A 25,742-nucleotide genomic window follows, 5' to 3' on the forward strand; every position below is an offset into this window, starting at 1 on the left:
GACTGGGGAGGCTATCAGCACCGGGGTATGTGACAGACGCACTTGTTTATGTGATACAATAATGGGGTGGTGTGGGCAGGGCCACCGTGAGGTGCCCCACGGCCCACCTCATCCTCAGCCTCGAGCTCTCTGCAGCAGCCCCGAATTTGCTCAGTCACATGCTATGCTCATTTTCTGCAGGGGGGGGCTCCACACTTCCCACGTGTCCGTAATAAAACAGCATTCCACCACCCAAGACAAAACAAAAACATGTTTCCATGACGACCACTTCTGAGCAGGGTACTTGGGAGAGAAAGCCACACAGAGGCAGTGCCAGCGGGGTCCGCTGTCATCCTCGGAGACCGAGCTCTCCACCACATGCCACCAGCACCCACACGGTCAGGTGTGCAAGCTGGGCCTGGGTCACCCAATCACAGGTTGGGAAAGAAAGGGTCTGCCAAGGGGGAGGAGTGAGTGCAGATGCCCCTGTGAAGGCACAGTTCAACTCCTCGGGAAAGGGGGCCACTCAAGACACTGGCAGCACGTTGTGTTTAAGAAATCCATGAGCCGGCCCCGGCCATTACTGATATTTAATTGCCAACACAGGATTAGCGGATCCTCAGACTAAAGCCATAGTATTTCTTCGAAGTTAAGAAAAAGAAACTTCTGTAATTAAGACCTGATTTTCTTTTTTTTTTTTTAGAATTTTTTTTTTTTAATTTATTTATTTGAGACAGAGAGATAGAGAGAGAGAGAGAGAGTAGGAGCAGTGGGGAGAGGCAGAGGGAGAGGGAGAAGCAGACTCCCTGCTGAGCAAGGACCCTGATGTGGGGCTCGATCCCAGGACCTGGAGATCATGACCTGAGCCGAAGGCAGACGCTTAACGACTGAGCCACCCAGGCGCCCCAAGACCTGATTTTCTTGTCACTAATTGAATCCCGCCCCTCCCAGATTACTCCGAGTCAGTCAGTTCTCTCTGACTTCAGCGGTGTTGGCATTAGGACCGTCTGGACTTCGCAAGTCATCACAATGACTCTATGGTGAAGGCTGGCCTCTCCACTAGGACATTGCGAACAGCTGAGACACCCTCTCTCTTCATGATCCCAAGAAGGGGTTGAGTACTAGCGTCCATCTGAGAGGGCTGGTGTGAGAACGAAGTATGATCTCGTCCGGTCAGGTGTGTAGCCTGGCCAGGGGCACACAGTTGACACTTGGTGTGGAATGGGCACCGCTATTGGTTTGGATCACGGATAAGTGGTCAGCAGTGCCAACGGGGGGCCTGGAGTTTAATGCCCAGGTCAGGGGACATCAAGGAGGCCCCCAGAGAGGGATTCTGGAGTGGGCCACGTGTCCCTGGCCACGTGACCGGAGAGGCTGCTTTTGCTTAATTCCTTAGAACGGGAACTTTCCAGGAAGGAGCAGACCGAGGCCCAGTTCGCTGCTCCCCTCGCCTATCTGGCAGACGGGGCTAGGGTCCCATTTCTGTCTGCTCCCTCCAGCCCAGGAATGGTCAGGCCATGGCCAAAGCTGCTGTCGCTCAATCCTCCAACAGGATCCTGCCTTGGAGATACACAAACCTTGGTTTACCCATTCCAGCAGAGCTACTCCCAAACCCCAGGAAGTGCAGCCAGCTCAGTCGGCCTGTGTCGGCAACCCGCACATGTCCTGAGTGTATCAGAGGGGCTCACCGAATGAACCAACGGTGGAGAGAGGATGAGGTGATACCAGGGTGAGTGGAGCGCAGCTGTGAGTGTGCAGAGAACATTCCCACCAGCAAGGCTGCGGGGGTCTTTGCCCACTTGCTACCACCTCCTCACCATCCCGCCAGCTCAGTAAGATGTTTGCAACTCAGGCCCGCCCCAGTATCACCAACAGGAGCTCAGCCACACCTGAATGTGCCGTGGCCTGGTGTTCACCGAGCATCAATGGGAAGAGTCAGAATGGACCTGAGGGCCATTTCACGCCAACAGGCCGAGCACCTACCATGCTGGGCGCTGCCAGGAGATCAACAGTGAGTGAGAAAATCCTTTCGCTGGCCAGTGCCTGCCACAGAGGATGCCCTCCCCTAAAGAAGGCTGCTACTGTTCTCACCATCACTGCCTCCATCAGAACGTGGAGCCATCCCTCCTGCTCAAGATGTCAGGAACACAGCATCAAGTGTGATGTAAAAGCTGGACGATGGGGCCAGATGGAGGACAGGTTTTCTAGAACAGGTCCTCAGACCTCCTTTGGGAAGGGGCAGATAATATTTATAGATGGCTTTTCTCTGTGCCAGATACCATTCTAAGAGATTTACTGAGTAATCACTATTTAACCTTTGCAAAAACTCTTTGAGGTAGGTGCAATTATTTCCATTTTGTACCCAGGGAAACTGGGGCACCAAGAGGCTCCAGAACTTGTTCAAGGTCGCGGCTCACAAGCTAACCTGGGATTTGAGCCTATGCTGTCTACCCCACCGGACAAGCTCTTGTCACTTGACACTGATGTGTGAATCCTCCCTCCATCCTCCGACACAGAGCCTCACCCCGCCCATGCCTCTACCACACCCCTCCCCTGGCTGACCCAGGAAACCCTCACTGTTTACCATCTACCTTCCCCCAAATCAGGAAACCACCTGGGGACAGGACCCACGACCGGCAGGGTTCTGGCGCACAGTGATGTGTCCGATGAGTGGAGGAGCCCCCCTGGAAGAGGCTCTCAAGGCTGTCCCCAGAAAACTCTGTGTCCTCTCCACCTCTGCACTTGGGGGTCTGAGACAGGAATCAGTGAACGGAGCTGAACACTTGCAGAGTCCGAAGACTGAAGCAGCCCCTCCCCTAAGCACGCGGCCCTCAGAAGCGCCATCTCCCTTGTTCCCCTGTCACCTCTGGGACTGGTGGTGGTGGTGTATCACTCACAGCGGCCATGTCACACCTGTCACTTTTCCCCTCACCTGCACTGACCACTGGTTCTTACCTCTTAGGCGTTTGTGTACTTGGTGTAGTTTCTTCTTGCCACGCAGTGAACCCGAACCATCCCTCTGGCCCAAGCAGACTTTCCCTGAAAGGCCACTAGGTCTGCAGGTGCCACGGGCCACCCCAGGAGACTGCCTTCTGCCATCCCTGCCGCTCCCGGAGTCGCTCTTCTGCGTACCGCTCAGCTTCGCAAAGAGGGGCAGAAGGGTAATGCAGCAAATGAACACCGGCTCTGTACCCCCAGGGATGTGACCATCAGGGCACACTTCAAGTACAGAGAATTCTCTGGGAAAGAATCCAAAGTGACTGAGCGTTCAGGGTAACGTGCATCTTTTTACCTTTCAATGCTTCACCGGTAAAATCTCTGGACAGCACCAACTCTGTTTTCTGCCATTATTACTCAGCCTAGATGAGGCAACAAAGCGGGGGAGGGTACCAGCACCCATCAAGACAAACATGCAGACCCACTGTGGCAAAGTGGACGAACGTGCTACACTCCAGACATACTCCACAGGTCTGGCCATCTTTTTTTTTTTTTTTTTTAAAGATTTTATTTGTTTGAGAGAGAGAATGAGAGAGAGCGAGCATGAGAGGGGGGAGGGTCAGAGGGAGAAGCAGGCTCCTCGCTGAGCAGGGAACCCGATGCGGGACTTGATCCCGGGACTCCAGGATCATGACCTGAGCCAAAGGCAGTCGCTTAATGACTGAGCCACCCAGGCGCCCAGTCTGGCCATCTTTTTAAAAAACTTTCCCAACAGCTGTATTGAGGCCCACCCAGTTGGCATATAATAAACTGCACATATTTAAGGTGCCCAATCTGATGAGCTTTGATAAATATATTTATATTTATATTCATACACATGCACGAAACCCTCACTGGAATCAGGATCATTAACATATCCATCATCCCCAGAAGGTTCTTCCTGCCCCTCTGTAATCCTGCCCTCCCACCCTTTCCCCCTGCAACACAAAATCACGGATCTGCTTTCTTTAAAGATTTTATTTTTTTTATTTATTCATGAGGGACAGAGAGAGACAGAGGCAGAGGGAGAAGCAGACTCCCTGCAGAGCAGGGAGCCCGATGTGGGACTTGATCCCAGGACCCTGGGATCATCACCTGAGCCGAAGGCAGACGCTTAACCGACTGAGCCACCCAGGCGTCCCACGGATCTGCTTTCTGTCATTATAGATTAGCTTGCATTATCTGAAGTTTTATATTAATGTCATCAAATAGCATGTACTATTTTTTGGACTGCCTTTCACTCAGCATAATTATTTTATTATTTATTCATGTTGATCCATGTATCAGGAGCTTATTCCTTTTTATTTCTGCATAGTATTCAATTGTATCAATACAACTACATTTGATCATCTAGTCACTTGATGGATTATTTGCAGTTTCCAGCTCTTACAAATAAAGGTGGTGTAAGCATGTGGGAACAACTACAACTACTTTTGGGCCCATACACTTCCACTCTCTTAGGTGGAGACCTACCATTAAAACAGCTAGATCATATCTATGGCACGTTAAGAAAGTTCATACATGTTTTCCCGAGTACCTACACCATTGTACATTCCCACCAGGAATATAGGAGGGGACCAGTTCTTCCATTTCCTTGCCAGCATGTGAACTGATCGGTTTTTTTAATTTCAGACATTCTAGTGTTGTGGTATCTCACTGTGGCATCTCACTGTGGCTGTAATTTCCATTTCCTCGATGACAATAATGCTGAATATCTTTTATGTGCTTATTTACCATCGGCATATCTTCGCTGATGAAAAGCCTACTCAGATCTTTTCCCCATTTTTATTAGGTGGTTTGTCTACTTATTATTGAATTTAGTTCTTTATATATGCTGGACGCAAGTCCTATACCACTGCGGTTCAAGTGTTTTGTACTAGGCTATGGTTGCATTTTTCATTCTCTTAGTGTCTTCTGAAGGCAGAAATGAAAAATATTTATCCTTTTTATTTTTTATGCAACACTCTTCTGGTGTTGGATGTAAGAAATATTTGCCTAATCCAAGGCCACAAAGATTGTTCCATTTTTTCCTAGAAAAAACTAGAAGTTTTATAGTTTTAAGGTTCGTATTTAAGTCTATGAGGTATATATTTTTATAGTTTTGCAGATTTATCCCTTCGGTTTTTCCTAATACTGTCCTGAGCTCACAGCTTCCATCCTTTGGCTAATACTCACTTTATGTGTTCAACCCTGAAGATAAGATTAACAGGAGATAGTTTCTCCCTTCAAAGAGTGCATTTTTTTTTTTTAACTTAGGAAAAATTTTCAATATAGGCCAAAGTAGAGAAATTAGTGCAATGGATCTCTATAACCACAGCTCAACAATTTTCTAGATTTTGCCACACTGGCTTGATCTTGTCTTGTCTTCTTTTCTTCCTCCTTCCCCCCCTTCCTCGCTTAATTATCATATGGCAAACCCTCTATGTTCCTCATAGTGTATCTCTCTTAAAACTGTGGGTTTTTCTTACTCAACTCCAATGCTACTATCCTACCTCATTTCCCCTTCCTAATCAATTTTCCTGAGAGTCCCCCAAACATCTTTCCCTTTTACTATTTTGCTGGCTTATTTATCTTTGGGTTCAACCAGTGTTGACAAAACATTTGGCATCTATGTGTCCTACTCCTCCTTTTCTCAGGCACTAACTGGATCCATTTTCTGGCTCTCCGAACACCTCATGTTCTGAATTCATCTGTCTGCCTCTGTGAGGCCTCCTTTAACACATCCCTTCACTTAGCTCATCCTGTGCACGGAAGGTAACACTGTAGGCTTGACTAGGCTGAAGTTCAACTTCTTTTGGCAAAAGTATTCCACACACCTATGAGGCCCACATCCTACCTCAGGACAAGACAAACAATGCCAGTTGCCCATTTCAGTGATTCTGTGATACATCTAAAGAAGGTTCAGGAGTTAATAGCCTGAAGTTCATTCTCAACCTGATGTTTAATGGTATCATCCACACTTGATCATTGCCCACATCAGCTGTGAATGTGAAACTGAAAAATGGTGATTTTCTGGTTCTGTAATTACTTCTGCATTTATTAGCTATACGTCTTCTGTAAAGAATTTTCCCCTATTGAGCAGAGCTTTCGGGTTACCCTGAAATATGATTTGTACAGAATAGTATCTGTCTAAGGGCTTGTTTTTAATTGCAAAATGTAGAATAAGGAGCCAAAGCCTTGGTTTCTTTCCCATGGAGAAGGAGTTTTCATGTGTTTCCTTCATTAAAATGTACTTTTAATAATTCCGTTTCTCCCTTCAGAGTTGGCATTTTCTGGTAGCATAGAATTCATTGCTTAAGATTTAAGCTGTCCTATTTTTATTTAAACATTTTGAACATTTGTATTGATTTTACATGAAAATCCACCTCTCAAGTTCCTGGGGATCTAATTCTACACTTTATTGTCTGTGTTACCTCTTGTTCATGGTGGCTTACTTCACTCTAGGTTTTAAAGAATTATGAGTCCTGTCTGGCAGGGTTTTGAGGGAATCCTGTGAAGCTGGAACTGATGGCTCAGCCCTCCAGAGAGCATTTACATCTGCAGGAACCTCAGTGCATTCCTGCACAAGACTGCTTTAAGCCAATTAACCAGCTTCAGGCTTTCTAACCCATAGCAAGAATATAAATGGCAACCACACACTCAGGTCAGCATCCGTCCAGTGTGCCACAGGAGAGCTTAACTAGCCACTCTCTGACTGATGTATATTTGTATCTTAGATCCGTCATGAAATATTTGGTGTACCAGCCTTGCCCTATAAGAATGAATGCAGGTTCTTTCTTTTTTTTTTTTTTTTTTAAAGATTTTATTTATTTATTTGAGACAGAGAGAATGAGATAGAGAGAGCATGAGAGGGGGGAGGGTCAGAGGGAGAAGCAGACTCCCTGCCGAGCAGGGAGCCCGATGTGGGACTCGATCCCGGGACTCCAGGATCATGACCTGAGCCGAAGGCAGTCACTTAACCAACTGAGCCACCCAGGCGCCCAGCAGGTTCTTTCTTTAAAAGTTTTACAGGTGATCTTTTCTTTCCAAACCAGAATCCAGGCTGAAATTGGCAACTGTTTTTGCTATCTGACTTTACCAACAGATAGATTTTTTTTTTCTTTTTAAATCAAGCCCACCTTTTAATTCAGGGTAAACGCACTGAAGCTTTTGGATTTATGTGTGGGGTCTCATCTCCAATTTCCCACCTTGTAAGAACTTACAGCAGGTGTGCAGGTAAGCTGTTGCCCCTTAAAACTCTTGATGCGGTCAGCTGCCACCCACCTCCCCATGCCCCAGGGCCCCCAGGGCAGTGGCCAAGATCCAGGCTGGTTTTCCTCCTGCCCACCTCCCAACCAGGGATTTCCCTCACATGTTACAAACTCAGCTGTTTAAAAGGATATGCTAGGCATTCATTTATCAAAGCTCATCAAACTGTATAGTTAAAGTGGGAACATTTTATTGAATGTAAATTATACTTCGGGATTAAAAAAATAAAAGTAATTTTTAAAAACCAAAAAATAAAAAAATAAAATAAATAAAAAAATAAAAGGATATGCTATCAAGGGGCTCTGTCAGAATTTTCAGGCTTTCTCGCTCATCAAGAGGCTAGACATACACTTATCTATCAACAACTCCAAGGTGGTGTAACAAATGTGCCAGCAGGAGTATATACCCGGTGCTGTTGGAACTCAGAAGAAAGAAATGGCCCAACTTAGCAAAAAGGGCTCACAGAGGCTTCACTGAGATGTTTAGGCTGAGCCTCACAGCTGAACTCTCAGAAATATGGTTATTCCCTTTCCAGTGGGGGTGGATGTGGATAAGAGAGGCTCAATCCATTCTATCTTCTCATGTACATTAAGAGACAAAAAGAAAACAAACAAAAACACAACACAACAAAACAAAAACCAAGCAACCAAACCAACAAATAAAAACAAAGGATGCATCCTCTCTACTCCACCTCTATCTTGCTTTGTTTTGTGCCAGGGAAATGGGTTGGATGTTGGTGGGCTCGCAAGAGGGGCTAGGCGGCTGGTCTAGAGAGCTTCTGGCAGGAAATGGGGAACATAACATGAGAGAGGTAGGAGACCTTGCTCAGTACCAGCTTTGGGGCATCCCATCCACGCTGATGCACAGTAACATCTTTTGATCTACTAGGAGAGGAGAAAGCAAATAAACCCTTATCGTGTGCTCCACCTGACCAATCTGGTCAGGGTCCCCAGGTTCCTGTAGCCCCTGGTCTCTCATCTGAACATGACAATGGCAGAGCCAGCCTTTGGGGACATGTGGGTTTCAAAGCAGTCCTCAGTACCTCTGGATAAGAACTTAAAGTTGCTCTTTTGGACACTGGGTCTTCCCTGATGCCGAAGTCTGGTGTTCTGAGCACATTACTGGACAGAAGCCAACATCTCAAGAAAGCCACTCTTGACCAGAGGATGAGAGGCATTTCTGTTCCATGCAATCATATGTGAACACGCGAAACTTGTCCATTTGTTTCAGAAAGGGGAGAAACCCAACAACTTGCTTTGGTGAGAGCAAGAGCATCATTAAAGCCATTTCCCTCAACATGCAGTTATGGCATCGCTTCATGGTAAACTCTAACCTACCTCATTCCCGCACATAACATACCGGTACTAGCCCAAGACTTAGACAATGAGATCAGTTTCTAGAAACGTTATCCGTATCTGGGGCTCCACTGTTCTCTTGGAACATGTGAAGAAGCCTGACGGACAGCACGCCAACAGGGAGTATTTTGTTTGTTTCTTTTAAAGAAAAAGAAAAGCAATATGATTGTGAACTTAATTAAAGTTGTTTTGTAATGATTTAATTAGATTTATAGCACTGTGCAAAATCACTCTGGCCAGAGACCTTTCTGTCTTCTAAAGGAAGGGTTGGCAGAGATCTCATGAGCTTTGCAATTTTTACCTAATCCTTCATTTCATCTCCCTATGGGGTGAGGATGAATATAACTGTGTTCAGGTAATTGCTTTATCAAATGGTTTAATTGTACATTCAAGAGAACTGACAACAAGTAGGTTATTCTTCCTAATGTGTTTTTAACAAAAGCACTAACTAATTACATGGCATCCTATTCAGGGCATTTGAGAAGAAGAAATGAATACCTATTCTTCCAATCTTGGTTAAATGCATGTTTGCATATAGAACACAGAAATAAGTAGTAAAATAATGAGCTGAATTGCTTCCTTCTGCTGTAACTTCATAACTAATCTGCATGTTGAAGTAGTCTGTGTAAATTCCGTGGATGCATTTTCACCATGGATGGTGTTTGAACATCTGTGCTTCCTGAAAATGTCACAATAACCATTTTGCCTGAAAGTTTATCCTCAGGAGCCAAAAAGCCTGTGTTATCTTGGCATGTTCCAAGAAGAAATAAATGCTTAATATAACTGAGGACAGATGTGCCACATGATCAGAAGGAAGTATTACAACATTCGGCCAAATGGTTGAAAAGAATTTTGAATTAAGATAATGCTGAATCTACACTATTTTGCATGAACTTTCTCTTTAACTGGATAACTAACATGTCTGGTATGGACTTGGCTTATATGCCCGTCTACGTCTCTCATTCATAGAAACACAGAATGCCTTAATATATTCTTACAGGCTCAAGCTAGTGTCATTTAGCTGAAGTGAGGTTAGTATATTTGACATTTTAGGAGGTGATTATGTAGTACACTGCTTTTTAAATTTCCCTCCATCTAGGAAATAATCTTGCCCTCCCTCTCCTCTGGAAAAAATACTACCCTTGATCCTAGTAAACGGTAGGGAGGAAGAAGGTCATGTGGCCTGGTATTTGATTAAAGGATGGACATAGGACTCAGAAAGAGCCAGGTGGAATCCTTCCCTGGGGTTGAAGCAGAGACACTGGTAAACATCTTTCGAGTTTCTAGGCTGAGAGGAAACGAATCTGGGGCTGTCAAAATCCCTATATTCTGCCAAGGGAAGAAAGCCTCTTTGCAGAATGAAGCCAAGCAGAGATAGACAAAGAGAGCGAGAAGAAAATGCAGTGTTGTCAACACTGAATTTCCTCTTCTTTCTCTGAGGTCTGCCTACCCCAGTATACTTTCTAGCTTTATATGGCAGTGAATCTTCATTTATGGATTAGGCAGAGTGTGAGTTATGTTTCTGTCACTCGAAATCAAAAGCATCCTGATGATACAGCTGCTATTTTACATTACTTTTCAGATGGCTTTCCACTCATCAAAGTAAACACTGATTCAAGAGTTAGACCAGTTTTCAAGAATCTGCCCTGCTGCTTATGAGCTCTGCTGCCCTTGGAAAGGTTTCACTGCTTCAATGATCGCATCTTTAATTTGGGACTAATAAAAGTATGACCTCATAGGTTTGTTGTGGGAATTGGATGGAGTAATAGAGGAAATACAATACTATGGCTCTTAGTACAAGGCCATGGTACTTAATGTATGTTTAGTAATTAACTGCTATTGTTTTGTTGTTGTTCTTGTCATGATCAGGATTATTTAAAACATTATTAGGATAGAGACTGATAGGTAACCCCAATATCCACTCTATCCTTCCTTTAATTATTTAACTCTCAAATTTTAGCTAGGCACATAGCTGCTCGGAATAAAAACTACATTTCCCAGACTTCTTTGCACCCTCATGGAGCCTTGTGATTAAGTTGTGTCCAAAAGGATGTGAGCAGAAGTGACACCAGTGACTTCTGAATTGTGCCCCCTTTCTTTCTTCCTTTCTGGATGGGGCACAGCAACCACCTTGGACCCAGATAAAGAAGCTTAATAATTCCATTTGCTGAGAAAGAACAAGCTGAAAGGATCCTGGTCAGTGACCAACCCTGAGCTGCCTACCTGTGGAGGCAGGGCTATTCAAAAATATCCCCCCAAATACTGACACTCTTAACTCTGTTGCAAAGCAGACTTGCTGTACGTAAGAAGGTCCCGTGCCTGTCATGGTCATGGTCACAGGGCCACAAGAGCCTGAGGGAGATCAGGAAGAGACACAGCTCACCACTATCTTGCAGAGTCTTACAATCCACACTCTGGATCACTCTAACTCTCAGAACAGCCTGTGCATGAGAAATGCCAGCCAACAGAGACTCCATTTGCCAAGAACTTCAAACATGACCTTTACTTGGTAGCAATTGTTGGAAACTATTAAGATGACTCTGAAAATAATATAATCTGCAGCGACAATATGTTGAAAGAAATGCCAACCCTGTAAAGCAAGCTCGCTCTCTCCCCCTCCCTCGTGTGTGCACACTCAGAACAGAAGAGAAACATTTTCCTCCACAGCAGTTCTTAACTCTGCATCTCTCTCCTGCGTCTAAACATAAATGAGCCATTTGCTAATTGTTTAACAGTGATTAAGGAAGGAAACGTTCTGGGGAGGGGGGTAACAGCAGAAGGAGGTCTGCCTGCTGTTTTCCAATTACCAACAGCCAGGCTGATAGGGGAAAACAGAGCTGGCTCTCAGGGTCTCCCAGCTCCATTCAAGGAGGCCTCTCCTTGAGGTCAGGCTAAGTACTGGTGGCTTTTCACTGGGCAATGAGCAGTCCTAGCCCTGACATCTGAGCTTTGGTCAAATGGGTCCAGACTCAGAGGGGACTCAATGAAGTCCTGCTGAAAGAGGCCTTTCCACCACAAACAGGAATGTGGAGCATCCAGGCCCTTCTCCCTTTCAAGCTGCCAGGGACCCCAGAACCACTGGGGTTTCCAAAACAGCTCTCCGCATAGCCGTGGCTATGCAGCCCCTCTGCACACAGGAGAACCTGCACTGCCAGAACCCCAATAAGCTTCCATCCTTCTATGTGGATGACAGGAGAGGAAGCACAGGGGCTCACAGATGAGAGGTTCCCAGCTGGCCCAGGCTGACGACATGAAGGTGCTGGCAGGAGGATTTGCAAGTCCCACCAGGACTAGGATAGCAAAGAAGGCCTTCAGAGCTGAAATGACTTTCTGTGTTTGAAATTCACACCGTCACCAAGACCAGCTCTGACTCCCTGAATGTCTCTACGGACTGTTTTCTGCCCATTTCTGCAACAACGACACACATCCAGGCCTCACACCACCAGCAGGCCCCTCACAGCCACCCCACTCCCAGTCCTGCCCCTAACCATTCCCACTCTTCAGCCAGCATAAGCGAATCTGAAACCAGAAACCCTCAACAGGATCCCCAGGGCCATTAGGGCAAACTCCTGCCCCCTCACATGGCCTTCGAGGCCGTGAAGAAATGGCCCCTGATTACTTTCTAGCCTTATTTCTGTAGCTAAGCCCTTGTCCCTGGTCCACATGTGATCAGCCATACTGACACTGTCACTCGCTCCCTCAAGGGTCATGCTGTCCTTCATCTCTCTCTGCCACCCCCATTCCCATCGGATGGCTGAGCTGCCCTCCATGTCACTCTTGCTCTGGCTGACTCCTTCCAGCCTTAAGATCTCAATGGAACCGTCACTTCTGCTATGAAGACCATTCACACCTCCAAACTAGTGGAGGTGGCCCCACTCTATGGCCTGCAGCACCCAGAATGTCCCTCAGCTGAACATCTCTTCTAATAGAAGGAGACTGCTTTTTAATTTGCCTACCTTTAAGTTCCATGAAAACTTTGCTGCTTTATCCTTTGTCACAACACAGCAATGAAGACAATGCAAGACACACAGTAAGAAAGAAAATAAATATTGACTGAGTTTCCAGACTACTTCAGTTTTCCTGGCTGGGAGAACGTGATATCAAGGGTCATGAAATGACTAGGGTGATACTAACTCTTTGGACCCCACGTCAGGGGCAAGGTCTATATCATATGCTCAGACAAGCTGCAAGGCTGGCCTTCAATGTGTCTATCCCCCCTGGTGGTTTTTTGTTCCTTCTCTTTTAAGGGTACAGAGTCTGAATAAACATTTATTGCCACAAAACATCTTATATCCCTTCATCTAGACTTTGTGCATTCTTGCTCACTTTATCTTTGATCCCGGGGGCATCATAAATCTCTTGAGTGGTGTCCCCGATGCTGGGACACTGGAAGCTCGGTCACAGACAGGGGCTGCTCCTAAGTTCTACGACTGTCTGACTGTTCTGGGTGTAGAAGCAGAAGGAAAGCTTATGTGACGTCACCTGAAGACAAACACCCAGCAGCCACAACAGAGCTGATGTGCGGGCTCTGTGTTTCTCCTGCTCCTGACAGTGTGCCCCATAGCCTTCAGATCCACCCAGGAAAGAGCAAACACTTCCCGTGGAGTATTGGCATCTTTTACTATGGGGTGTGGGTTTCCCTGATGATAAGGGGGACCAAAGCTGCAATATATTTTGCCAACATTAATTTCTGTGAATTTGACCTGTGATATCAAATCCCTCCCATTAAACATGTTTCAGGGTCTCATCTGTCCTTTGTTTCCTGACCCCAATGACCCCCCAAAAAAAGGCCATAACTCCAGGGGATGGAGTTCATTAATAGCACATTCACTCTTATTAAATGACCATCTGCCCAAGGGTCTCCAACGGCTCTGTCTGTAAGACTAAAATGTCCTCTTAAATCTCCACAAAAAGGTAGCCATGTATTGCGGGCAATAATTCAAACACTTATAGTAGTAAACCAGACCAGACTGAAATATCACCTTTGGAAGGAAGCCTTACTGAATGCCCCTAGGGTTTAGAACCGTCCTTGGGCTCAGAGGTCTTAAAGCAGCCAACACACGGCTATTGACAGACTACTATTCGATTCATTTTTTCGGGACAAAGAAAATGCCAACTCTCTAGAAGTTCGAATAAGGTAGAAAACTATTGGTCCCAGGGCACCCGGGTGGCTCAGTCGTTAAGCATCTGCCTTCGGCTCAGGTCATGACCCCAGGGTCCGGGGATCAAGCTCCACATCGGGCTCCCTGCTCAGCGGGGAGTCTGCTTCTCCCTCTCCCACTCCCCCTGCTTGTGTTCCCTCTCTCGCTGTGTCTCTCTCTGTCAAACAAATAAATAAAATCTTAAAAAAAAAAAAAAAAGAGGGCACCTGGGTGGCTCAGTTGGTTAAGCGACTGCCTTCAGCTCAGGTCATGATCCTGGAGTCCTGGGATCGAGTCCCGCATTGGGCTCCCTGCACAGCAGGGAGTCTGCTTCTCCCTCTGACCCTCCCCACTCTCATGCTCTGTCTCTCTCATTCTCTCTCTCTCAAATAAATAAATAAAATCTTAAAAAAAAAAAAAAGAAAGAAAACTATTGGTCTAATGCTAAAGACTTACCCACACCATTTTCTACTGCAATGCTATCCCTCCCTGACTCCTTCCCTTTGTTTTAACTTCAAATAGAAGCAGCTGATTACAGAAGGGAGGAGCAGGATGGCAGAGGAGTAGGAGACCTAAATTTCATCTGGTCTCAGGAATTCAGCTGGATAGGGATCAAACCATTCTGAACACATACAAACTCAACAGGAGATCGAAGAAAAGAATAGCAACAACTCTCCGAACAGAAAAGCAACCACTTTCTGGAAGGTAGGACGTGCGGAGAAGTGAACCCGAGGCAATATTCGGGAGGATAGATGGCAGGGGAGGGGGCCTCCATCGGCCGCTTCTGACAAGTGATAGAGCAGCGGAGCACAAAATCGGAACTTGTAGAAGTCGGCTCCGCTGAGGGATGTCACTCCGGTGGCTAAGCGGGGGTGGAACCCTCATGGGACAGTGTGGTCTCAGGACCCTCGGGGTCACAGAAAGACCGGGGGTGCCTGACTATGGCAGAGCTCCCAGGGATCGGAGCGGGGAAGCCGGCTGCAGAGACGGAGCCGAGGAGCAGGCTCTCAGCTTGGGGTGGCCATAAACCGTGACCCGCGGCACAGTCGGGCCACTGCTCCTCCAGCAGGGACCCAACAAGTGGCAGATCTGGTGAGACTCCCCTTCCTCCCCCGGGAGGAGCGGCACAGGAGCACACCACAGGGATCTGCTGGGTTTGGAGACTCCACACAGGGTCGGGTGCCAGAGATAGAAACGCTCGGTCACAGGCCGGGTGAACACGGAGTGCGGCCGGAGACCAGGGAGACAGGAGTGACTGACTGCTTTTCTCTGGGGGTGCACTGAGGAGCAGGGTCCTGAGTTCTCGGCTCCTCTGGGGGGGAGATTGGGAGGCCACCATTTTCACTCTCGGCCTCCGAAGCTGTAGGGAAAGCTTGCAGGGAACAAAAGCTCTGGAGAGCAAACCCGAGCAAATTACTTAGCCCGGACCGGGCAAGGGCGGGGCAATTCCGCCTCCGGCAAAGACATTTGGGAACCACGGCAACAGGCCCCTCCCCCAGAAGATCAGCGAGAACAGCCAGCCAAGACCAAGTTTACCAATCAATGAGAATGGCAGAACTCTAGCACTAGGGGAGTACTGCACATAGAATCCTTGGCTTTTTTACCATGATTCTTTAGTCTTTCAAAGTTAATTTTTTTAATTTTTTTTTTAATTTCCCTTTTTCCCTTTTTCAACCAACATCTTATCAATCCCTTTTTTAAAAATCTTTTTTATTTTTCATTTTTAGAGTCATATTCTATCCCTTCATAGTAGTTAACCTTATTTTTGGTACATATATGTTGTTCTCTCTTTAAAATTTTGAGATACAGTTTCTTCTAACAGACCAAAATATACCCTAAATCTCTAGTGTATGGCTTTGTTCTAGTCTCCTGCCTGATCACATTCTCTCCCTTTTTTTTTAAATTCCTCTTTCTTTTTTCAACCAAATTCTTATCAATTCCTTTTATAAAATATTTTATAATTTTCATCTTTACAGTCATGTTCCATCCCTTCATCGTATTTACCCTTATTTTTGTACGTATATAAATTTTTCATTCTTTAAAATTTTGGGAGGCACTTTCTTCTAACAGACCAAAATACACCCAAAATCTAGTGTGTGGCACTGATCTATGCACCAGCCTGATCATATTCTTTTTTTTTTCTTTTTTTCTTTCTTTCCCTTTCTTTTCCCCTGGTTTCAGGTCTCTTCTGATTTGTTTAGTGTATATTTTTCTGGGGTCGTTGTTAGCCTGTTAGCATTTGTTCTCTCATTAATCTATTCTCCTCTGGACAAAATGACAAGATGGAAAAAATGACCTCAAAACAAAGAACAAGAGGCAATACCGACTGCCAGGGACCTAATCAATACAGACATTAGTAAGATGTCAGAACTAGAGTTCAGAATGACGATTTTAAAGATACTAGCTGGGCTTGAAAAAAGCATGGAAGATATTAGAGAAACCCTTTTTGGAGAAATAAAAGAACTAAAATCTAACCAAGTTGATATCAAAAAGGTTATTAATGAGGTGCAATCAAAAATGGAGGCTCTAACCGCTAGGATAAATGAAGCAGAAGAGAGAATTAGTGATATAGAAGACCAAATCATGGAAAATAAAGAAGCTGAGAAAAAGAGATAAACAACTACTGGATCATGAGGGCAGAATTCGAGAGATAAGCGATACCATAAGACAAAACAATACTAGAATAATTGGGATCATAGAAGAAGAAAGAGAGGGGGACAGAAGGTATATTGGAACAAATTATAGCAGAGAACTTCCCTAATTTGGGGAAGGAAACAGGCATCAAAAATCAGGAGGCACACAGAATGCCCCTCAAAATCAATAAAAACAGATCAAGACCCCGACATCTAATAGTAAAACTTACAAGTCTCAGAGACAATGAGAAAATCCTGAAAGCAGCTCGGGAGAAGAGATATGTAACCTACAATGGTAGAAACATTAGATTGGCAACAGACCTATCCACAGAGACCTGGCAGGCCAGAAAGAACTAGCATGATATATTCAGAGCACTAAATGAGAAAAATATGCGGCTAGGAATACTATATCCAGCTAGGCTGTCATTGAAAATAGAAGGAGAGATAAAAAGCTTCCAGGACAAACAAAAACTAAAGGAATTTGCAAACATGAAACCAGACCTACAAGAAATATTGAAAGGGGTCCTCTAAGCAAAGAGAGAGCCTAAATGTAACATAGAACAGAAAGGAACACAGACAATATACAGGAATGGTCGTCTTACAGCTAATACAATGGCACTAAATTCCTATCTTTCAATAGTTACCCTGAATGTAAATGGGCTAAATGCCCCAATCAAAAGACACAAGCTATCAGATTGGATAAAAAAAAACAAGACCCACTGATATACTGTCTGCAAGAGACTCATTTTAGACCCAAAGACACCCCCAGATTGAAAATGAGGGGGTGGAAAACCATTTACCATGCTAATGGACACCAAAAGAAAGCTGGGGTGGCAATCCTTATATCAGACAAATTAGATTTTAAACCAAAGATTATAATAGGAGATGAGAAAGGACACTGTATCACACTTAAAGGGTGTATCCAACAAGAAGATCTAACAATTGTAAATATCTATGCCCCTAACATGGGAGCAGCCAATTATATAAGCCAGTTAATGACAAAAGCAAAGAAAGACATTGACAACAGTACAATAACAGTAGGGGACTTTAACACCCCCCTCACTGAAATGGACAGATCATCTAAGTAAAAGATCAACAAGGAAATAAAGGCTTTAAATGACACACTGGACCAAATGGACTTCACAGATATATTCAGAACATCCCATCCCACAGCAACAGACTACACATTCTTCTCTAGTGCCCATGGAACATTCTCCAGAATCGATCACATCCTAGGTCACAGATCAGGTCTCAACCGGTACCAAAAGACTGGGATCATTCCCTGCATATTTTCGGACCACAATGCTTTCAAACTAGAACTCAATCACAAGAGGAAACTCAGAAAGAACTCAAATACATGGAGGCTAAAGAGCATCCTATTAAAGAACAAATGGGTCAACCAGGAAATTAAAGAAGAATTCAAAAAATTCATGGAAACCAATGAAAATGAAAACACAACTGTTCAAAATCTTTGGGATGCAGCAAAGGCAGTCCTAAGAGGAAAGCATATAGCAATATAAGCCTTTCTCAAGAAACAAGAAAGGTCTCAAATACACAACCTAACCCTACACCTAAAGGAGCTGGAGAAAGAACAGCAAATAAAGCCTAAACCCAGCAGGAGAAGAGAAATAATAAAGATCAGAGCAGAAATCAATGAAACAGAAACCAAAAGAACAGTAGAACAGATCAACGAAACTGGGAGCTGGTTCTTTGAAAGAATTAACAAGATTGATAAACCCCTGGCCAGACTTATCAAAAGGAAAAGAGAAAGGACCCAAATAAATAAAATCACGAATGAAAGAGGAGAGATCACAACCAACACCAAAGAAATACAAACAATTATAAGAACATATTATGAGCAACTATATGCCAGCAAATTAGATAATCTGGAAGAAATGAATGCATTCCTAGAGATGTATCAACTACCAAAACTGAACCAGGAAGAAATAGAAAACCTGAACAGACCTATAACCATTAAGGAAATTGAAGCAGTCATCAAAAATCTCCAAACAAACAAAAGCCCAGGGCCAGATGGCTTCCCAGGGGAATTCTACCAACCATTTAAAGAAGAATTAATACCTATTCTTCTGAAACTGTTCCAAAAAATAGAAATGGAAGGAAAACTTCCAAACTCGTTTTATGAGGCCACCATTACCTTGACCCCAAAACAGAGAAAGACCCCATCAAAAAGGAGAATTACAGACCAATATCCTTGATGAACATGGATGCAAAAATTCTCACCAAAATACTAGCCAATAGGATCCAACAGTACATTAAAAGGATTATTCACCATGACCAAGTGGGATTTATCCCTGGGCTACAAGGTTGGTTCAACATCCATAAATCAATCTATGTGATACATTAATAAAAGAAAGAACAAGAACTATATGATCCTCTCAATAGATGCAGAAAAAGCATTTGACAAAGTACAGCATCCTTTCTTGATCAAAACTCTTCAGAGTATAGGGATAGAGGGTATATACCTCAATATCATAAAAGCCATCTATGAAAAACCCACAGTGAATATCATTCTCAATGGGGAAAAACTGTGAGCTTTCCCCCTAAGGTCAAGAACACTTACGTTAGGGATGTCCGCTATCACCACTGCTATTCCACATAGTATTAGAAGTCCTAGCCACAGCAATCAGACAACAAAAAGAAATCAAAGGCATCCTAATCGGCAAAGAAGAAGTCAAACTCTCACTCTTTGCAGATGATATGATACTTTATGTGGAAAACCCAAAAGACTCCACTCCAAAACTGCTAGAACTCATACAGGAATTCAGCAAAGTGGCAGGATATAAAATCAGTGCACAGAAATCAATGGCATTCCTATACACCAACAACAAGACAGAAGAAAGAGAAATTAAGGAGTCGATCCCATTTACAATTGCATCTGAAACCATAAGATACCTAGGAATAAGTCTAACCAAAGAGGCAAAGGATCTGTACTCAGAAAACTATAAAATACTCATGAAAGGAATTGTGGAAGACACAAAGAAATGGAAAAATGTTCCATACTCATGGATTGGAAGAACAAATATTGTGAAGATGTCTACACATTCAATGCGATCCCTATCAAAATGCCATTAACTTTTTTCAAAGAAATGGAACAAATAATCCTAAAATTTGTATGGAACCAGAAAAGACCCCGCATAGCCAGAGGAATGTTGAAAAAGAAAAGCAAAGCTGGTGGCATCACAATCCTGGACTTCAAGTTCTATTACAAAGCTGTAATCATCAAGACAGTATAGTACTGGCACAAAAACAGACACATAGATCAGTGGAACAGAATAGAGGGCCCAGAAATGGACCCTCAACTCTATGGTCAACTAATCTTTGACAGAGCAGGAAATCATGTCCATTGGAAAAAAGTCTCTTCAACACATGGTGTTGGGAAAATTGGATAGCCACGTGCAGAAGAATGAAACTGGACCATTTCCTTACACCACACACAAAAATAGACTCCAAATGGTTGAAAGACCTCAATGTGAGACAGGAGTCCATCAAAATCCTAAAGGAGAACACAGGCCGCAACCTCTTCGACCTCAGCCACAGCAACTTCTTCCTAGAAACATCGCCAAAGGCAAGGGAAGCAAGGGCAAAAATGAACTATTGGGACTTCATCAAGATAAAAACCTTTTGCACAGCAAAAGAAACAGTCAACAAAACCAAAAGACAACCGACAGAATAGGCAAAGATATTTGCAAATGACATATCAGATAAAGGGCTAGTATCCAAAATCTATAAAGAACTTATCAAACTCAACACCCAAAGAACAAATGATCCAATCAAGAAATGGGCAGAAGACATGAACAGACATTTCTCCAAAGAAGACATCCAAATGGCCAACAGACACATGAAAAAGTGCTCAACATCACTCAGCATCAGGGAAATCCAGATGAAAATCTCAATGAGATACCACCTCACACCAGTCAGAAAGGCTAAAATTAACAAGTCAGGAAACGACAGATGTTGGTGGGGATGTGAAGAAAGGGGAACCCTCCTACACTGGTGGTGGGAATGCAAGCTAGTGCAGCCACTCTGGAAAACAGTATGGAGGTTCCTCAAAAAGTTGAAAATAGAGCTATCATATGATGCAGCAATTGCAGTACTGGGTATTTACCCCAAAGATACAAATGTAGGGATCCGAAGGTACGTGCAACCTGATGTTTATAGCAGCAATGTCCACAATAGCCAAACTGTGGAAACAGGCAAGATGTCCGTCGACAGATGAATGGATAAAGAAGATGTGGTAATATATATACCCTGGAATATTATGCAGCCATCAAAAGGAATGAAATCTTGCCATTTGCAACAATGTGGATGGAACTGGAGGGTATTATGCTGAGCGAAGTAAGTCAATCAGAGAAAGACATGTATCATATGACCTCAATGATATGAGGAATTCTTAATCTCAGGAAACAAACTGAGGGTTGCTGGAGTGGTGGGGGGTGGGAGGGATGGGGTGGCTGGGTGATAGACACTGGGGAGGGTATGTGCTATGGTGAGCACTGTGAATTGTGTAAGACTGTTGAATCACAGACCTGTACCTCTGAAACAAATAATACATTACATGTTAAAAAAAAAAAAAAAAAAAAAAAAGAAGATAGTAGGAAGGGAAAAATGAAGGGGGAAATCAGAGGGGGAGACAACCATGAGAGACTATGGACTCTGACAAACTGAGGGTTCTATAGGGGGAGGAGGGTGGGGGGGTGGGTTAGCCTAGTGATGTGTATTAAAGAGGGCACGTTCTGCATGGAGCACTGGGTGTTATACGCAAACAATGAATCATGGAACACTACATCAAAAACTAACGATGTAATGTATGGTGATTAACATAACATAATAAAAAAAAAAAGCAGCAGCTGGTTACAGACACGGAGGCAGGAAACTTTGGGTTTCAAACTCCGCTGCTGCTCATGGCTCTGTGGGCCTCAGTATACCCAATATGGAGAACGGGGAGAAGGATAGTACAGCTCCTAATAAGAATGCTTTAGATCTCTTCCTTTGCTTCTAGAAAAGACAGCTGAGTAGGTTTGGGAAACTGAGGACTCTGCTTCAGCTGGTGCTGGAATTCAAGGACACTAGCACAACAGGCGGGCGGAGGCCAATAAAGGCTTTGAGGGCACAGCAGTATCTGGAAGTCACACTTCTTTTGAAGAATCAGGAGTCATTGCAAGACTCTTCCTAATCCTGATCCTGCCTCTCCTACAAGCTATTTATCAGTACCAGTGAGCAGGCAACGTTCTCTAACAAAAAGCCAACTTTCCTGCACAGACTGCAGGGGGCCATGACCAGCAAGCATTTCCAGAGACATTCCCTGGACAACTGACAGCACTTCATGCCACGGCTGACAGGTTACTACTGCTCCTTGTAGCTCGGGAGTCACAGGGAGCTGGCATTTGAAACTCCTTTAGCGAACGAGAGACAGACGTGAGCGGGCAGGTTTTTGCTGGTTTTGATGTGCAACATGCCACTTGCCCCAACAGCCCTGATCACCCACTGACATTTCATGGCCTGTCTCCAGTCTCAGGCTTGAGGATCAGACAGTTTACTCCAGAGCCGGACGAAATAATTTGAACAGCACAAGCTGGATCTTCACAAAGACAGAAGCATTGCAAGGAGAACTCTGACTCTCTGCCAGAGCCCCGGGCTGGGTGTTTAGCTAAGCAACTTGGCCAGGGGTGGGGACAGCTTATTTTTCTCAATTACTAAGCTCTCTGCAACCCATTCACTCCCAATCGCAGATGGTTACACAGACCAGCTTCTCGCCATTCTGTCTCAGCCAGAGTCCTTGGGGGCTCCCCTCTCGTCCATGATACTCACTGAGCACCCACTACGCACTGCATCCCGTGCCTGGTGAAGGTGGGGACAGGCACTGTTTCTGTCTCTGGGGCCTCACATTCTTAAGGCAGACACAGAGAAGGTGGCAGTTACAGTAACAAGTGTCCCCCAAGCCAGGCACTGCTGGATGATGCGCTCGCCTTCCAGCTTTGGCTACAGGTCTCTTCTTAGACTGTTCTCTCACCTTCCCTCTCCCCCCAGCCCCCAATGTGACAGCCACACAGGCATCCTCTTCCTTCTTCACACACAGCATCTTGCCTTAGAGCCTTGGCCCAGGCTATTTTCTCTGTGTAGAACATTCTACCCTCCACTTTTATTAAAGGACACCTCCTGAGAAAGGACTTCCCTCACCATCCCCTATAAAGCATCCTCTCCCCTCCCCCCACCTGCTGTCTCTCTCTCTCTCTCTCTCTCTCTCTCTCTCTCTCTCTTTCTCAGCCCCACTATAACACTTGCCAAAATTTGAAATTGCGTATTTATCTGTTTGGTTACTTATTTATTTCTGTCTACCCTACCAGATTGCAACCACCAGTGAGCTGGAATGGTGTCTGTCCCAGTTCCCACTGTCATGTTCTGCACAGAGCCTAGAACAACTAGAAATGTTCACAAACTGCATGCTGAACCAGTGAAGGAAGGAGTTTTTCTATAAGGAGTGATGATGGAGTAGGAAGGCAGCTGACTCTGGAAGGCTCCATTAGTAAGGAGAAAGGGTCTGGGGTTTAGTTTTAGCAGGAAGAAGAAAGATAGCCAAGCATTTTAAGAGGGGGAGACACACAAACAGACCTTTATTACAGAATCCTCCCCACCTCTTCCGTCATGCAGAAACGACCTTTGGGGGCAGGGGAAGGGCAGATGGGAGGTAAGGAGATCTATTAGGAGAGGTCTATAAAAACCAAAGTCCTCACTACTTAGTGTGGTCCAGTGACCAGCAGCATGGACACCACCTGAGAACTTGTTAGAAATGCAGAAACTCAGGCCCCACGCAAGACCTGCTATGTTGCAATGGGCATTTTAGCAGAATCTCCAGGTAACTGTTCACATCCCTAGAAGCTGGGCTTTAGGTGGGCTTTAGGTGGCCTCATCTGCCTTTGTGGAATGGGGGCTAGAACAAATTCATGAGTGCCCCCCCAAATCCACAGTTCCAGACGTATTCAGGGTGCCAGCAGTAAGCCCTCCTACTACAAACCATCTCAAACGGATTCCATCAGGGGCCAGGGACAGGAGGGGAAGGGGCAAGGGTGGGTACGCTAAGCTGAGCTGGACTATTTAATCAGGATTTACTGACTGTGACCCTGGGCAGAGAAGCTCTAATTCCCAGGGCAGGTCTGAGGCTGGGGACATAAGGATTCCTGACTCTGGCTATGAAGATGTGTGAACTTTTTTTTATTTCCACTCTAAGTTTCCCCAGCACCTGGCACAGAGTTTGGCACATAAGAAGGGCTCAGATGATATGTGTTGAAAGAATAAACAAACAGCCAAAGAGTGATTATGATGTTGAGGTCCAAAAAGCAGATTACACGGGCCTGAGTACAAGCTAGACATACCTTCTGGCTTCCTGTTTTGTTAAACATATCCCCTTTAGTTAGAAAAATGTGAAAATCTGAGAGGATACAACTCTGCTTTCAGTGAACAAAAATATATCATCTGCGCAACAGAGAATCAGCAGGAAAGCATGGCACAGCCTCAAAATAACCCAAAAAAGCCTCAGGGCACAGCAGGCAGGGAGGGCCCCCCACTAGCCCTGTGGGAGCCCCATGGTGTAAAGGTTAGGATGGTGAGGGGCTCACAGGAAGAGACACTGTCACCTGTGTGTGCAGAGCAGGGAGGACCAAGACGGGACCCAGCCCAAGAACCACCTGGTAGCAGTGCTGCTGAAAGCAACCCTCTTCAGCCCCAGAATCTAAGTGCAAGGGAGCCTCACAGAGACAACAGGAGGAGAGAAAAAAAGCACTGCAGCTCGAGCTGTGAGAGATGCAAGGCCATGTCCTACAGCAAACTCCAGAGACACCCACAGGCTCAGCTATAGGACTCACATCTGCGGAACGGCTTGCTACCTCACCTTCTCCAGGAAGCCTGCCTGGACTGACTTTAGGATCACACGCCACCCTCAGAAACCATCCTTTCCCCATAGTCCTTGATCACTCCAGTTCCATGGGAGGTAACATTTGTATCCTGTCTCTTCGGCTAGAGAGTCTCTTCATGCGGCAGCCTCTTGAGGGTGAGGCCCAGAGCCCATCGAGAGTCACGGGCCCTCGTGCTAGCACAGAGACTCATGAGAACACGCAGACATGGGATATTCTCGATGACAAAAAAAAAAAAAACAAAAAACGGAGATGACTGACCTTGGAAGTATAGGTGTGGCCATCGGAGCCGCAGACCATGGCTGACTGGGCCGCAGGGCAGGGCTTGCACTTCACCAGATTCGAGGGTCCGACCCAGTGTTTGTGGGCCACGCTCCCCTTCTTTTGCCTAAGGATGGAAAGAGAGGGGATAAGGTCACTGAAGCTCCGGTCCCCACGGGTCTCACCTGCAAGCTGCCTGGACGAAAGCCCAATCAATCAACAACAGGGCTGGTCACACAGCCAGGCTCATCCTGGAGGCCTTTGCGAGTTTGTTCCCGTTTGTTCCAATGCTAACCGGGACAAGAGAGTCTGCTACAAAAGCCCCGGTTCTTCCACCCACCAGATGCGACCAGGAGAAATAACAGAAAACATGACTTGGTGACATGGAAAGACATTCACAGCACATTAAAAGAAACAATGAGGGAGCGGCCGCACCAGCTCCCCGAGCCCCCAGTCCAGGGTGCGGCATGTCCGGGGCACCCGGGCACAGCACCCCGGAGTTTGCACTCCTCCGGGGTTGATGGGCAGCCTTCCCACCGGGCTGACACACACACAACTCAGATAGCAGTTGAGACAGAAACGCATCTCCCAACACAACCAAATGACTTTATCACAGCTGTGGAAAACGATCTCTGGATACATTTTGAAGCAATTTCAGTCCAGCTTCCAATTTGCCATTCTATAGAGGCTCTGATGGGATGTCACTTTAAACTGCTAAAATAATCAGAATTCTACTCTCCCATTCCGGCTCCAGTTTCCCCCATCCCAACCTGTGTCATAATGACAAATGATGCTATTAGGATGGCCTATGTCCACGGAAGGCACCCCACCCCTGAATCAGAAGCCACTGAAATAAAGGCCTGCAGTGACTGCGCCCTTCCTCTCGTCGCCCAGCTGCTCCCCCCACAAAGCAGGGGGAGGGACTCTCACGGCCATGGGGCGAGCTCCAGCAGGAGGATGGGCCGTCTGGATCCACCAGGTGATCATGGGGCCCTGCCAGCGTTTTTCCCTTGCAGTGCTGCCTGGTGGTTAACCTCTGGGCTCTGGAGTCAGAAGACATCAAGTACAAATCTCAGCTCCGCCACTTACTCACTACGTGATCTTGGCAGGATATGTAACCCTGGAACTGTAAGTAAGCCTCAGTTTCCTCATCTGTAAAATGGGCGGGAAGCAGAATCTACTTCAAGCCAGTGGCATGAGGATTAAATGAGCTGATGCATG

The 25,742-nt window shown here is 45.5% G+C and overlaps 1 protein-coding gene across 1 annotated transcript in view; it reads right to left on the reverse strand.

Moving 5' to 3' along the window:
* SPOCK1 (SPARC (osteonectin), cwcv and kazal like domains proteoglycan 1) overlaps positions 1-25,742 on the reverse strand; it is a 540,185-nt gene that overhangs the window by 134,431 nt on the left and 380,012 nt on the right. The window contains exon 5 of the mRNA XM_035014187.1: positions 24,522-24,648. Within this exon, the coding sequence (XP_034870078.1) occupies positions 24,522-24,648 (127 nt within the window). The remainder of the gene's footprint in view (positions 1-24,521; positions 24,649-25,742) is intronic.

This window comes from Mirounga leonina, unplaced genomic scaffold (genome assembly GCF_011800145.1).
Source record: "Mirounga leonina isolate KUSES-001 unplaced genomic scaffold, KU_Mleo_1.0 Mir_168, whole genome shotgun sequence".
Lineage (NCBI taxonomy): Eukaryota > Metazoa > Chordata > Mammalia > Carnivora > Phocidae > Mirounga > Mirounga leonina.